Source organism: Polyodon spathula, chromosome 24, assembly GCF_017654505.1.
Source record: "Polyodon spathula isolate WHYD16114869_AA chromosome 24, ASM1765450v1, whole genome shotgun sequence".
NCBI lineage: Eukaryota > Metazoa > Chordata > Actinopteri > Acipenseriformes > Polyodontidae > Polyodon > Polyodon spathula.
The window spans coordinates 6,785,556-6,801,326 of NC_054557.1; the positions used below are offsets into that span (position 1 = coordinate 6,785,556).

The following is a 15,771-nucleotide window of genomic DNA, read 5'->3' on the forward strand; positions in this document are numbered from 1 at the left end:
AAACCAAACAAAACAAACAAACAAAAAACAATTGTAATGCAATTTCCTATATTTGTATATTCTGATAGTGTACATCTGCTCTGTAACTGTATATTTGAATAGGGTGCTTCATTTTGCACAGTTTTAATTTAAATAGAGACATCGACCCTGAGAAATCCATCCCGCTTTTCGGATTTATCATTTCCTGGAATTCAGAATCCCGATCCCGAATTCCCGTGAACTCCAGATCGTGTTTTCCGCTGGCACTCACAGAATTCTAGCCCACTTCCACGCTGCTGTTTTCCAAGCAGAAGCAGCGTCTGCGTCTCCCGCGGCAGATCAGCTTTTTAGACTCGTCTGTTTGGTGTCCTTGTCTTGGATCCCACCCATTTTTAAAGTCCATTTGGGTTTCTTTTTTTTTTTTTTTTTTAATCCTCCTTGGTTGTGTTGTTATCGGTGCTGTTTATGAGAGTGCGGCTTCTCCGATGTTATGGATTGACTCTGATCTTCTTGCTTTCCTTTCTAACTTACTCAAGAAAACGAAATTCAACCCCTTCGTCTTTTCGATACGACACTGCATGTTTCACCCGGCCAGTTTCAAACCAAGCTGATCCATGATGTGTTTGATTAATATAATATAAAGTGAAAAGGACTTTACTGTTTAGCTTTGGGGGAGAGAGAGAGAGAGAGAGAGAGAGAGAGAGAGAGAGAGAGAGGCACTGAACAAGAGACGGTAAACGAACAGGATTTAAAACGCTGTTTTTTTTTTTTTTGCGGAGCGGTTTTTGCAAGTAAAAAAAAAACATTTATTTTTGAAAAGTGATGGCAGAGTGGGGAGCACGGTTGCTCCTCTCTCTTTCGTGTATCACCTTTCTTTCTTCGGCTACCGTGGCCAGGCAGTCAGACAAAGGTAAGTTATGAAATGTTATTGTGTGCGTGGGTGCATGTTTTCAGTTTCTTCGTGGTGACTTTTAAATCAGTCGCAGTTAAATAAAACGTGATTTTTGATTTATTTGGCTGCAGGACGCTTGCGGTTTGCACAGCTGAGTATTGGAATGCAACACAGTACTGACCTGTCAGTTTGCAGTGTCAGATGTATAAACATGTAAACGGGTTGTTTCAGAAATAATCCTCCTTTGTTTACTTATCGCGATCTTTATTTTTGTTTAAAAGTAGGATACGCTAGAATAGTACTGCCATGCAATGTGTGACGCTCAATCTCATCGAGTATCGGCTAGTGTATGTCAGTGTTTCTTGGCACTTCGTGTTGATTTTTGTTTTGCGGACAGACGCATGGTTGGTTTGTGCAAGGGTACATTACATTCTGAAGTCGACTAATGCACACAGAATGAGAGGGGACTCGTCTTTTGTGTAGTAAATTAAAAGGGAATTTAAACCATGTTCTTGATAGTTTACAAAAATAAATAAATACATGATTCTGTACTTGGTTCTGACTGAAATACTTAGTTTGAACCCCAAACTCGCAGAGTCTATTATTGTTGGTTGTTGAGTAGTACGGATAACTAGTGAAGATTTAGTTTAATGGATTTGTGTAGTCAGATTTAGATTGTCTAATTTTAAAAAGACAGGCACGAAATAAATGTATTCAAAAGCACAGATCTAGTTTTATCACTAATTCTCAGCCTGTTATATTTGAGGACATATTCCGGTTATGTACATGGTTGGTCTTGTAATTTGTGTGGTAATGTGAATGTCGGAGAACGCGATGAGTAGGAGATACATCATTAAATAACATCATTTCTGTATTTACAGATTAAAGTGCAACTGGATTAATGTGTGTGTGATATATAATATATATATAATCTATTATATATATATATATATCCCACAATCTATATCTCTCTCTCTCTCTCTCTCTCTCTCTCTCTCTCTCTCTCTCTATATCTCTATATATATATATATATATATATATATATGTATATGTATGTATATTGTTGGGTACCTACAGGAGAAATGTTATTGTAAAGTGACCGTAATGTATGAAAACGAGGTTTCCATTATGTTGCTTTTGATTCTCGATTTTATGCCGTTGTCGTTTTCAAGTACCTAGCAAAAGTACAGGTACATGCTTATTAAAAAAAACAAAATAAAAAAAACTTTTTTTTTTTTTTTTTTTTTTTTACTGTGCACTATTGTGTTATTAGCATTTAATAAATAATATACGACACATAGCTGAACACAATTTTATACAGTTTGTAGCGGTGCTGTGAATTTAATAAATAAGTAATTCTAGCACTTTTGTTTGTCCAGTTCATGAATAGAAAGAGGCAATGGTAAATTACAGATCAGATGCTAGCACGGGGACGAAGCGCGTTTTTTTAAGTAGTTGACCTCTGACTTTTGTGTGTAATTTATTCAGTGGGCAAAAGTTTTTCCATAGGGACTCAGTGCTTTATTAGTACAGTGGAGCAGTGAAGTAGAGGTAGACGAAATTAAGAAGTGACAGTCAGAATACTGTAACTGCTGTGCTTTCAATATTGATCAGAGCAACACGATTCGCTGCGCATGCTTTTAAATCATCACTCCTCGCATTGTCAGGCAGATTGTTTTGAAGTTAGCACTTATTTATAACCGCAGAATATGACTCCTTTCATTCCCAAATGCATATAGATTATCACGCAGACAGCTGATTTTCTGTTTGTAATGAGAATGTATTAATGATACTTTATTAAAATCCTAACTGTGTAATAGTGCCGGTTAACCACATCTCGTCTTAGCGCACGATTGTCATTTATAATACAAGATTGCTATTCATTTTTATTTATTTATTTATGTATTTGTTTGAGCTACTTGTAGCTAATTCAGTTCTTGCTCTGCGAGTGGAGTCTTTTGAATAATGGCCTTGGAAACTGCATACAACAACAACAACAAAGACGCCGTTATTTCACCAACTGAGATTGAATACGCTGTGGTTGGCGTTTATTTATTATTTAGGGTGAGAAAGGAATCTGGGGGATCTTGGAGTGAAACACGATTTGAAGATGAATTGATTCTACTGTAAATTATATTACGCTGCCTGCCAGCACGAACAATAACATCATGCACATAAAACACTGCCAAGTATTTATTATTCAGCACCGTATCACACGCTATCTAGAACACTGCGGCATGAACAAGGAGATCACATGCACAGGAAAAGCTTGATCTTTACAAACTTCAGTTTGAACAGACGCACTCTACAGCTACTGTATCCTGTCATTATGAAGTGCAACTGTCTTCTTGTCAAAGAAAGTGCTTTACCCAGCAGTCTGTCTCTGGTATCGGTGAGGTACAGTACGGCTCTATGTTGTAAATGTGCTGCATTTAGTCCTGGTGTTTATTTATGATGAATTTCATACTGTAATACTGTTTGAACTCAGATTCTTGGCAGTGCGTGGGGCGCAAGCCACGATTTAGGCCTTGTCTCATGAATACCAAAGCTACAGGCTATAAAAATGATATCGGTGAAATAGGCAACTGCTATTGATGGTTGAGTTGGGGTTGGGGTTGTCAGGGGTTTTGAGTCAAGAAGTTGATGAAGACTGGGGAGAGCAAATCAAGAGCAGGCTGCAGTAGAGTACAAAAGAGGAGAGGTGGGGGCAGGGAGGAAAGGGACAGGGGCCTGGAAAGCAATAAAACAAGGAGCTTAAAGAGGGAAGGATTCCTTGGGGAATTTTCATGGATTCCAGGGGATCGAGAAGGGCCTTTACATTGAGCGTGGGTGTCAAATTACTAATGGGTCCAGGCACTCCTGAATTACTACTATTAATTTAAAATAGCTTTAGAGGATTTATTTCTGCAGCACACATGCATACACACACACACACACACACACACACACACACACACACACACACACACACACACACACACACACACACAAACAGGTTTATTCCAGGTGCAAGATTAAATTGCTTGTAGTTGTAGTCCAGTTACAGCTATGGCCAAAAGTTTAGCATCACCATGCTAGAATTGTAGGATTAAAAAAAAAAAAAAAGATATATCTCAAACATAATTTAAATCTTTTAGTAATATAGTATTCATGTTAGATTTTGAAATGTCACATTTTGCAATTTCTACCAGTTTTTCATTAAGTATATATGGTAAACTATAAAGCAGTATGTAATTCATTATGTTGATATAACATTATTCAGCAGGTTTCATATGAATTTGTGAAGCAGAATGAGTTAGTGCTATAGGGGTGATGCTGAACTTTTAGCCATAGCTGTATATGTATAATGTACAGGGGATTGATATGAAAGGGTTTTGTGTATTTATAAACCCTGTGCGGTAACCATGCAACTGCTACTCTTGTGACTGGGGCAGCATGCTTGGAAATGCCCTTGTCTGTAAAGGCGGGCCCTTTATCCAGTGTGTGCATGCTGCTTTGACTTGCTTTCGAAGTCATTACAAAGTATTTTGTGAAGGGAACATATTGTTTGTCACAAGCTGCCCACTGGAAATTCAAGAAAGACCCTGAATTCAGTGTTACACATGACTCCAGAAACTGCCTTGGCAGGTAGGCCCCACTGGTGCTTACGTCGGTGACATTTAGAAAAGTGTTCCCTCTATGATATTTTATACAATTACATGTGCTAGAGAGTAGAACATGACTGCGAGGGTGACCTTGGCCTCAAGCCAGTTCGGCTGTGGATTTTACCCAACTGGCAACATGCCTCAGAGGGTTAAATGGCACAGCTGCAGAGGGTTCATATTTGCTAGCAGATATTCCCTCAATTTATTATTCACTTGTATGTTATTGTTTCAGATCACAAATACTCAAGTGCTAGTCTTTGCTGGGTGGTTTCCGTGTGAACTGCCTGTTTCAGGAGCTTCACGCATTGTCTCTTGCTCCTGCCTACCGGCTGATGCTGTTTTCAGTGCTGCCACTCTGTGAAGTGCTGGTCTCTTGTCACGGGGTGTGTGAAGGGAAGGAAGTAATTATGTTGTCACAAGGGAGGGATGTACCCTAGAGTATTGAGAGATGAGATATGCTACATGGATGATTGCTGGGGGGTAGCTTATGCTTACACTGGTGTACCAGATTATATTTGATTATGCACTTGCTGTTTTTTGACTTTGTACCTGTACTAATTTTGGGCTGCCTTACTTATTGGTGCATTAGGCAGTCCAATATTGGTGCTAATCAGGGTGTGTGAAACGACTCCTAAGAGTAAAATAGAAGGCACAGGGATTTTCTATCAGAAGCCATTGCAAGAAGAAAGCCTTGTGCCTTCTCTGGTTCATTAAAATGCTGCAAACAAAATTAGCTGGTTGACGCCACAACACCAAGCTCACCTTACTGCTCGAAGTAGACTAATTATATCTTTGTTAAGTTCAGTGATAATCTCCTAACGACTTCCTTGAGATCAATGACTGCACGGTTTGCCAAGCTGTTGATTCATCAGTATGCCTAATTAAAATTTTCTCGTTACATGGGTTCACTATATTCTTTGAGCTATGGTTTTGGAGCGAGCGCTGTGATCCCCTATGGTTAAAGTTGTAAATGGAAAGAGATGCATGCATGCGGTTCAGCTAAATTGCATCCGCTTTACTTGTTACACAATGCAGAGAGTAGCAGCTTTGTACTGGTTAATGAGACGTGATTGAAGGTGCAATTGCAAAGAGTTATTGTAGCTAACAAAATACACCCATGCAGTACATTTTACCTTTGTCAATGTGTGCACATGCCCAATTTATTTTGTTTTTATTCAACATTCATTTAATCATGAAAATCCCATTGAGATTAAAATCTCTTTTTCATGGAAGAACTGGTCAAGGAGTGTTGGCCAAAACAAAAGCATGGCTCAGCTACACGTCTGTTTTTTTTTCTATTCCTTTAAAGATATCAAGACACAAAGTGTCAGTTCCTTCCTTAATTTTATTGAACAGTCTGAGATTCTGAGTACTACTAGAGGTAATTAACAATGTATTAAGATCATTTGGGATTCTGCCAAGGATAACCTTATAAATAATTTAAATCTTTGCAAAGAGAAAGAAGACAGACCAGCCAAACTGTGAGTCACAGTGAGTTGGATCTTGTTGGATCTCAATGCAGAATGGTAGAAAGGATCCAGTTTTATTAAGACTGTGGTAATAGATGCTTTATAAATAATGTCATCAAAGTCAATAGGTGGCAAAAATGTACTTGAGCAGTTGTTGTCTTCTTTGTGCTGAAAAACAGTGTTTATGTCTATTTGTACAGTTTCCAATGTAAAAAACAAATGTAAGCAAGCAAACCAGCTTGGAATAACATATAAAACGCCTTAACGTACCTTCCTACATTAGAACATTAAATTACTGTAGAAACCTGCCACTAAACCTCATGGTGCAGGTGCAGGACTGAATCATGTGTATTAAATTGAACATGATTGTAAGATACTGCAGCTTTAATGGTTGTCATTTTGTTCCCAGGGATTGACTCTGTCTGCTGGAAGGGGGTCCTTGTTGCCGCCAGCTGCTTTAGATTGCTTCTGGATTGGTTTATTAATTCTAATAGCCAGAAAAAAAACAGAATAGCCCTTGGCTAATTGCCTTATGGGCATAGCCAGGCCTGTAAAGGGAGTGAAGTGCTACACACAGTCCAATGCTTTGACTATACAGTAGACTTCCTGCATTCAAGGGGACTTTTTCTGAATGTTTTTGTTTTATAGTTTATACTTTTGTTTTGCATTCATGAATACATTTAATTGCAATATTTGACCCTGATTTTTACATTTCGAATGAGACTAGGCGTATAGGAGGTTAAAAGCTTCCCGTCCTTGTGACAGAATTTCATCACTGTAACCACAAAGCTGACCGCAGCCCTTCGGAGGCACTGCACCGGGGCGCTCTGTAATTCAACCGTCCCGAAGCCATTCAATAAGGTATAATCATCAGATAATAGGAATCGTGCGGGTTGAAAAAGGGGCAATTAGGCAATTAAAAATCACAGGATTATCAGTATTTCAGAAATAGACACTTGCTGCAGTATCTCCCTCCAGCAGGTAATTGCTCTTCTGGCTGAAAGTGCGATATCACCAATTCTCATATTTGAATAAAAATGGATTCACTTTTTAGCCACTGCCTGTTTCCTCATTGTTTGAATTCCTTTTCCTTTTCTCCAGATTACTTTTTATCCCCCTCTCCCTGTGGTTTAGTGGGCCGGTGAGCAGCCAGTTCGTGGAATTTTGGTTCTCCCATTAGAACATTTTATAAGGAAGTGAACTTCACTTTTCCAAACTGTGTGCCGCGTGACAAATAGAGCCATTTTCAGCAGTTGCTAGTACTGTATCATTTGTGCAGTTACTTTTTATCACTGTACAAAGACATTCTGACATTCTCACTGACTGCCTGCACTTCCCAAGTTGATTAGAAGTGTGATATTTTAATGTAATACTTCTAGTAAATGTCATTTTCGCATCATTTTTAATATCCATGCCACTTATTGTAAATCTTGTTTGGGTTGCAGAAATTATGTTCTGCTTAATACTGCATTGCATTTTTGGGGTGGCCTTTAGCAGTTCAATTAATTTTATGCTGTATCCAGACTCCACAGAGGTTCAGAGGTGGGCTAAGCAACACACCAGTATGGAGGACTTCTGTTGCTGACCGTGGAATTTCTGTGTGCTTTGAATGCATTGAACTACCTGTAAAACTGCACTCTGTCAAGAATAAGCAGCAGCTGTGCAAGCACACAAGAAAACTGTGAGACTGCTGCTTCGAAGCTGGCTGTTGGTGGCCTATAGTTACAAACACTTCAGAATCTTTACCTACAGGGTTTGAAATGGGGGGTGCAATCACACTAAAGTTCATGTTTGCCTGAACTTTCACCCTACTGTAACCTTCAGTGTTAAGATTGTGTACTTTTTATAACACGTTTTACTTCTCTACCCATAGATAAACAATGAAATCATGTTCCAGTGGGGGTGTGACATCATCATTAACTGTTTATGACATCATAGTCCTCCTGAGTGCCACCGTGTTCTGAGAGCAGAAGCCTCCTGATATCTAGTAAATGGGGATTTAATATCTTCACAGCTTTAGAGCTGGCTTCACTGTAGTCTGTCTATTGATTTATGCTTTGGTTTCCCAGCTGAGTGTGTCCCAGGTTAGGTTGAGAGATTCCCTGCACTTCAGTTCAAACTGACACCCCTAATGCAGACCCCGGGCCCACCCCTGTGCTGAAGAAATGTTGCTCATTTTAGCATTTCAGTCTTGCTGCATGGCTTTGTTATAAAGCATGGATCACAGTGTAACGGAGATGATTCCAGGCAAAGCATTAACCCCACTGCAATACATGCGCAATACGGGTTCATATTCTCAGTTCAAGTGTTAAATCGCTAGAATTTTAGAATATTGCATGACAGATATAGATGCTGGCCTCTGTATGTTTACAGAGTGGGGACAGTGGTTTTTAATATTCACTATTTATTCAGAAGCATTCCAGTACACATGTTGTCTCGCATTTTTAGTACTTTTAACTAAACGGCTTCTCATAATGGGGTTTGTGATTGACAGTGAAACACTGAGTCTGGCTGCATAGGGGTGGCAGGCTTCTGAACCTGTGTGTGATAATATTTGCAGTTCACAGAGATGAGGAATGTGGGATTGTGCTGGTGGGGTCCGCAGGGGGTGGGGGTTGGGGGTTTGGGGGTTGGGGTGGGCCGACTGACAGCTATGGGTATGGAGGAGACAGCATGTACAATAGTCCTACAATTAACTAATACTGTGGGATCTCAATACAGTAGCTGTACTTTGTAAAATGACAAAACAATTTCTAATGAAATTCCAGTATTTTTCACTAAAGGGCAGTTTCCTGTTCATTAGCTTTTTACTGTTGACCATTGCTTGAATAGGCCTGTGAGCTCACCATTACATGGATTATTCTTGCTATCACTTCATTTGTCAGAATCTGTAAAATGGAAATGTTTCACTTACTGCGACATGTTGACAGTCCCAACTGTAGTTTATCCACAAAAAAGAAGTGTGGCAAAAATACAATCCTTTCTGACTGACAGGAAGCTCTTTAAACCCCACGATTCTCACAGTTAGTGCTTAATGTCCTTGCCAAGTTTCAGCACAAACACAATTATTTCAAATCCTCTTTGTCTACCAGTTTTGAACTGTTCAATTTGTTTATTTTTTGCTGTACTACTGAGCTATGTCTGTCTTGCATACTGTCCGTTGACTCTGGGGTTTTGGAAGTGTGATAGACCACCATGGCAGAGTAAGGTATTATCGTTGGAAGAGGGTGTCCAGAACTGTAAAGCGTGGGTTTTATACTAGAGTGGGTTAATTGTTAAAAATAATTTTTATTTTGTAAAATTTATTTTGTAAAAATACTTCGACTGATGCTGTTGGTGCTATTAACAGTTTTCCAAAGCCGTTTTCTTTGTACGTGTGTATGAAGAGGTTACTATGGCTGTTAGTTTTTTGAAACTCACACAAGCCAACATCCTTAGTCCCACGCTGAACGAGCACGCTAACCTATTGTCTGGCTCAAGGCCCCTTCTCCTGTTACCTAAGATTTATTGAAATGATATTTCAGATTGACTGCTCATTAGTAATCTCCTTTAGAACTCCCTGCCATTAATGCATCATGGGGGTGAAGCCTTCACTTTTGAGCTACAAACCTGACAAACCAAATGGATCCTGTAAAAATCATCAAACTAACTGGAATTGTATCCAGTTTAAAAGATTTCTCTGCTCCTGTATGGCAAGCCAAATATGGAAAACACATGGGCACACACACAAAGGGGGCAACACAGAGGCATGGACAGGCTTTCAAGGCTAGAGAATACTGTTTACACAACAAACCCACCCCCTTCCTCGTTGCCACCCAGGTTCAGGGGCACTGTATGTTTCCAAATGAGACACAGATTAATTTGAACCGATTTGACCCTGACCCACTTAGTAAATAAGAACGCTTTTGATGAGTTACTGCTTTCTTGTCCTAAAAACAAGGGCTGCCCAGTGACCTACTTCCTTTACCAACTCCCCTCCACACACGCACGCAATTTTCAAGCACTCCGTCTTTCCCTCTCTGAACTCTCAAACAGGTACTGTTGCTTGCACTGCTTTTCGTTGCCAGGCACACCATCTTGAGCCAGTCTGGACCCCTCTCTGCCCTTTTCATTTTCTCTTCTCTCCATGCTCTATCAAAGGCTCATTTCAAGACAGGAGGCACACAAACACGAAGAGGGGGTTACAGAGAGAGTCTTGTGTGAGCTGCTCAAACAAGCCTTGGGTCGGCCAGCTCTCTGCTTGTAGCACTTGGCAGCACTAAACAGAGGGATCTGTGTCCTCCTGTGCGTGGACTGCCTCTTTATCAACACAGCCTGGAGAAGACTGGCTTAACTGAGGGCGCCAAAGCCAAATAAACTCTAGTTAACAAGGAAGAGAAAAAAAAAAAACACTGTACCTTTTTCATTCATACTGTATTACATGCATTAATTTGCCAAGTTCAACTTCAAATGTTGCAGTTACAGATGGATTTTGTTTGTGTTTGTGTTTTGCAAAGGAGGGAGCTGGCAAAAGTAGGCTCTCCCCCTCTGTCTTCTAAATGAACTGCTGTACAAACATGCTGTTTTCCACATTGCTCTGGCTCTCTGTGTGAACCGTTTGATGTGAAGGCAGGCTATTATTACTGATATAAATGGCCATTTACTGTTAAGTTGAATTCCATTTTCTGAGGTATCAGCGAATGGGGGGAATTTAGTAGATTTTAAGACTCTTTGTGTTGGTTTGTCAAAAAAGTTAGCTTTCGAACACCTTAAGAGCAGGCATTTGGTGGCCAAACACGGGTATAGGCCTACTTTACAGAAATGATTCAGGCTTTTAGCATGGGCCTAGTTAGTCTTTTCTTTTCGAAGTAATTACCAAAGTGACGTTGTCGTGGCATTTTTATATAAAAAGAAAAAGTGGGAGTGGTGGCTAGTCTTACCTGTGGCCCTGGAAATGTTTTCAGCACACTACCTCACCTGTTCACCTCAATGCAAGGTTAGGCTTTTGGGAAGTGAAACTGTCTGTGCCCTGAAGGTTCTAGTAATTGTTATTTTGGTGTTGCTGCTGTGATTGACAACTGCATTCCATTGGCCTAGATCAGAAAACAGAACTGTCTCTGTTTATCCTCGCACTACAGAACTCTGCTGGTGTTTCTTTTGCTTTCCCATTGCTGCTAGGCTGATTTACGTTTTGAATTTTCATCAAATTAAGTTGTTTTGCATACACGTGCCATTCAGAGCAACATTTCATAGTCTAAACTTTAATTTCTCATTGCCAAACTCTACAGGAGCTGGCTATTTCCACTCTAGTACCTTCACAATTTAACTAACTAAATTTGAAAACGGATCCTTGATTGAGATTTGCATAGCCCTATGACTGTATGCCACGTCGTTCTAACTGTGTAACTTCAAGCAGTGGGATGTTACAATATTTGAACTCTGAAGCTCATGGAGCCTGTCTGTAGTCAGTGCCATTGTCACTCCGATAACATTTTATAACAAACAAATTATACTAGAGGGTTCTTTCCTTTCCTGGGAAAAAAAATTGTAAGCATGAAATGAAATGCCTATTGCCAATAAATGTATACAGTTATTGCACAACATTCCATAGTATGCCCAGATCAACAATATAGTTTGGCGTGAAGATGTGATTGTCATAGCTACAGGGCATGCTAATACTTGTGCGTTAAGAAAAGAGCAGAGCGCTTCAGCCCAGCCAAACACTAGAGGGACGTTTTCCTGATACGTCTTTCATCCATCCCTTCTTTGTTGTGCGCCAGACCTGCAGCAGGTAATGTGACTCTGCGGTTAAGCTTTTATTTATTTGTGGCTGTTTCTTTTTGGCTGTGGAAGCCCAGGAGGCTGGCTCTGTAGGAATGAGCACTGTAGTCTCTATTGTTTGAGACACATGCCCGAGGGGCAGTGCTGAAACCCCACTCCCCAGGGCCTCCTGCTGTCCTGCACATGCAGTAAACTGGGATCTGGAGTTTGAGGTTGCAGGTTTGAAAAGAACCAGAGGTTGCTGCAGTGAAGTCCCTGCGTTGGAGAGGGGGTGGTGTATAAAAGCTGCGCTGTAAAACATTGGACAGTCTGCCACCGCAGTATTAACCAAGCCCAGCAGTTATCTTGCTACCCAGCTGCACGGGAGCTGTGGGGAATCCACAGACCTCTGAACCCTGACTCCTGATCCCTGACCTTGAGAGGTACACGGTAATTCCTGGAGAGCGACGACACAAAGGGAATGGCAGGAACACCTGCGGATTGGCTGCAGCATTCCTGCGCAGGATTCACATGACAGACATCTGAAGGGACTTCCACTGGGGAGGTGGGGGAGGGACTAGGGAAATAACAGGCAAGCTGTTAGTGCAGAACATTAATGAGGCTTCTTGGCAGCAAGCCAGCGGGAGCAGGTAAACTAGCAAGTTGCACTGGCTCTCATGCTCTGTGCCTTCACTGTGTGCCCTAATGGTATCGCTTGGAGTCTGTCTTCCCTTAAACACCTCATCAACAGAATTAATCAACCCCCCTCCCCCACCACTATTCACTGAATTATTAATCAGACTTTAACAGTGCAGTGCATTGCAGGTTTGAATGTTTGTTTTGTTGTATTACCTAGTGCTGAGTCAAGTGTATCTAAATATACTCGGGACTTTTTCAACCCTTGAGGATCCTTGCCGACAGACTGTTGACTAATAAAGAACACTGTGGTAGAGTGATATATATATATAGTACTAGTCAAAAGTTTGACTACACGTGTTTGAAACCGGCTTTTAACTGTATAAACTTGTCTATAAACACTTAATATTTAATTATATGATATGTGTACTTATATAAGCTGATAAACATAAGTGAATTTCATTCAAAAATTTTATTTTTAAATGAAAATGTAAATCTTGTCAATTTCAATGAAATGGCCGCCCAAAGATAGGGGATTTCAGTCTGAAGCCCAAGTCAGTTAAGTCTGAAATGTGTATAACACGGTGTTAGAACACTGGCCTAAGTATAAAAGTGTCTTTGTTAGATGTTCTCTAAGTTAACTAGCATGTTACCTAATTAACCTTTTGTCACTAGTTATTGTTAACAGGTGAGGGTCCATGATTAATATAAATATAGGTAGCATAGGCACACGTTTGTCATTCCTGAATGTAAGGGAGCAGAAAATGGCAATATATGTTCAGTTAAGCAAAGAAAAAGAGACTGTAATTACTTTAAGAAATGAAGGTCAATCTTTATGACAAATTGCAAGAACTTTGCAAGTGTCTGTAACTGCTGTGGCCAAGACCAAACGATTTGAAGAAACTGGCACTCATGAGGACCGAACAAGGTCAGGCAGGCCAAGGGCAACCTCAGAATCACAGAACAAATTCATTCGAGTCACAAGTATGTGTAACTGGCGATTAACTGGCCCTGAAATACAAGCTCAGCTAAATGCTACTAGAAGTACAGATGTTTCAACATCAACTGTTCAGAGGAGATTGCGTGAAACTGGCCTAACTGGAAGAATTGCTGCAAAGAAACCATTGTTACAAGTGCAGAATAAAAGGAAGAGACTTGCCTGGGCCAAAAAACACAGAAACTGGACATTTGAGGAGTGGAAGTCGGTCTTATGGACCGATGAGTCAAAATTTGAAATATTTGGGTCCAACCGCCGAGTATTTGTAAGACGCAGAGAGGGTGAGCGCATGAGTTCTGCATGTGTGGTTCCCACTGTCAAGCATGGAGGAGGCTGGTCTGGGGTTGCTTTGCTGGTGACAGAATTTGTGATCTTTACCAAGTCCATGGCAAGCTCAACCAGCATGGCTGTCATAGCATACTTCAGAGGCATGCCATTCCATCAGGATTACGGCTAGTTGGGCACTCCTTCATTCTTCAGCAAGATAATGACCCGAAACACACCTCAAAGTTGTGCAAGAACTATCTGGCGAAGAGGGAAAGTGAAGGACAACTCAATCTAATGACCTGGCCTGCCCAGTCTCCAGACCTCAATCCCATAGAACTTGTATGGGACGAACTGGACAGAAGAGTCAAAGCTACCCACAAGTGCCCTACATCTCTGGGAATTGCTGCAGAAGAGCTGGGAAGACATGTTGGGTGATTTCCTGCTGAAACTTGTTAACCGAATGCCTCATGTTTGTGAGGCTGTTATTAAGGCAAAGGGTGGCTGTTTTGAGGAATCCAAGATTATTTTGTATATTGTAACATGTGTTTTCATTTTGATGTAAAATATTGTCAATTATGAAAAAAACCTAGTTTCCAGCAAGTGTACTCAAACTTTTGACTGGTACTGTGTGTGTGTGTGTGTGTGTTTGTGTGTGTGTGTGTGTGTGTGTGTGTGTGTGTGTACATACATACATACATACACACACACAGTGGTTTGCAGAAGTATTCACCCTCCCTGCAAAGTTTTCACATTTTGCTGGCACCTGAGCTATCTCCACGACGCTTTCAAATTAGACTTTACATGTAGAATCTACACAAACTACTCCACATTGGTAGTTAAAAAAGAAATGCATATAAAATATAAATAAGTAAGATTTATAGGGAAAAACAGATTAATCTCAGTTGCACTCACTTTGCAGTCCTAAATCAGCTCAGGTGCAAATGATTTGTTTGAAAGGTCACAAAATTAGTGAAATGGTTTCAGCCCGTGTGTACTCAAAGTGGTTTAAATTCCCTCCGGTATATAAAGACTTTCAAGCTGCAACTCACATAGTGATCCAACAAAGAAACCATGAAGACCAAGGAGCTTTCGAAACTAGTCAGGGATAAAGTGGTAGAGAGACACAGAGCAGGAGAAGGGTACAAGAAAATTTCAAAGGCACTGATTATCCCTCTCAGCACAGTGAAGTCCATTATTAAGAAGTGGAAGATGCATCATACCACCCAGGCACTACCCAAATCAGGTCGCCCTCCCAAACTGAGCAGCCGGGCAGGCAGGAAACTGGTTCAGGATGTCGCTCTGCAGATCTGTCAAGGTCATTGTTGGCTTGAAAGTTCTGTGTCGCACATCAACAATAACCCAGCCACTACACAAAGCTGGCCGGTATGGACGGTTGGCAAGAAAGAAACCATTACTCAAAAAGACTCATCTTAAAGTACATATGGAGTCTGCAAAAAAGCATGTAGATGATACTGCAGACATGTGGAAAAAGGTTTTGTGGTCAGACGAGACAAAAATTTTACTTTATGGTCTTAATTCCAAGCGTTACGTCTGGCGCAAGCCCAACACTGCACATCACCAAGTCAACAACTTCCTAACTGTCAAGTATGGTGGTGGCAGCATCATGTTATAGGGATGCTTCTCTTCAGCAGGGACTGGGAAGCTTGTCAGGATAGATTCTGAAACTGGGGAGGAAATTCACATTTCAGCAGGACAATGACCCAAAGCACAAAGCCACACTGGAATGGTTGACCAAGAAGAGAATTAATGTTCATGAGTGGCCCAGTCAAAATCCTGATTTGAATTCAATTGAAAATTTATGGCAAGACTAAGATTGCAGTCCATCAATTATCCAACAAACTTATCACAAATGGAGTACTTTTCCTGTGAAGAATGGGCAAAAATGTCACCATCCTACTGTGCAAAGCTAGTAGAGACCTATCCAAAAAGACTCATAGCAGTAATTGCTGCAAAAGGTACTTCTACCAAGTATTGACTTAAGGGGCTGAATACTTATGAATCCAGTAAATTTCATTTTGTACATTTTTTCTGACATGTAACCTCTTCCTCATATAATGGTGTTCAGTTTAACCACTACAGCTTTGAATAAAAAGTTTGTTTGAAAAACGGTGCATACGTTATTTGTAA

The 15,771-nt window shown here is 40.5% G+C and overlaps 1 protein-coding gene across 8 annotated transcripts in view; it reads left to right on the forward strand.

Annotated features, from left to right (window-relative positions):
- Window positions 1-266: 266 nt before the first annotated feature.
- LOC121298954 (neogenin-like) overlaps window positions 267-15,771 on the forward strand; it is a 178,400-nt gene continuing 162,895 nt past the window's right edge. For 5 of the 8 annotated variants that reach the window (XM_041226327.1, XM_041226323.1, XM_041226324.1 and 2 more), the window contains exon 1: window positions 268-889. In XM_041226327.1, the coding sequence (XP_041082261.1) occupies window positions 802-889 (88 nt within the window). In that variant the 5' untranslated portion in view covers window positions 268-801. Of the gene's footprint in view, window positions 890-15,771 lie in introns of all 8 variants that reach the window. The other 3 variants (XM_041226330.1, XM_041226331.1, XM_041226329.1) reach the window with 1 other exon arrangement.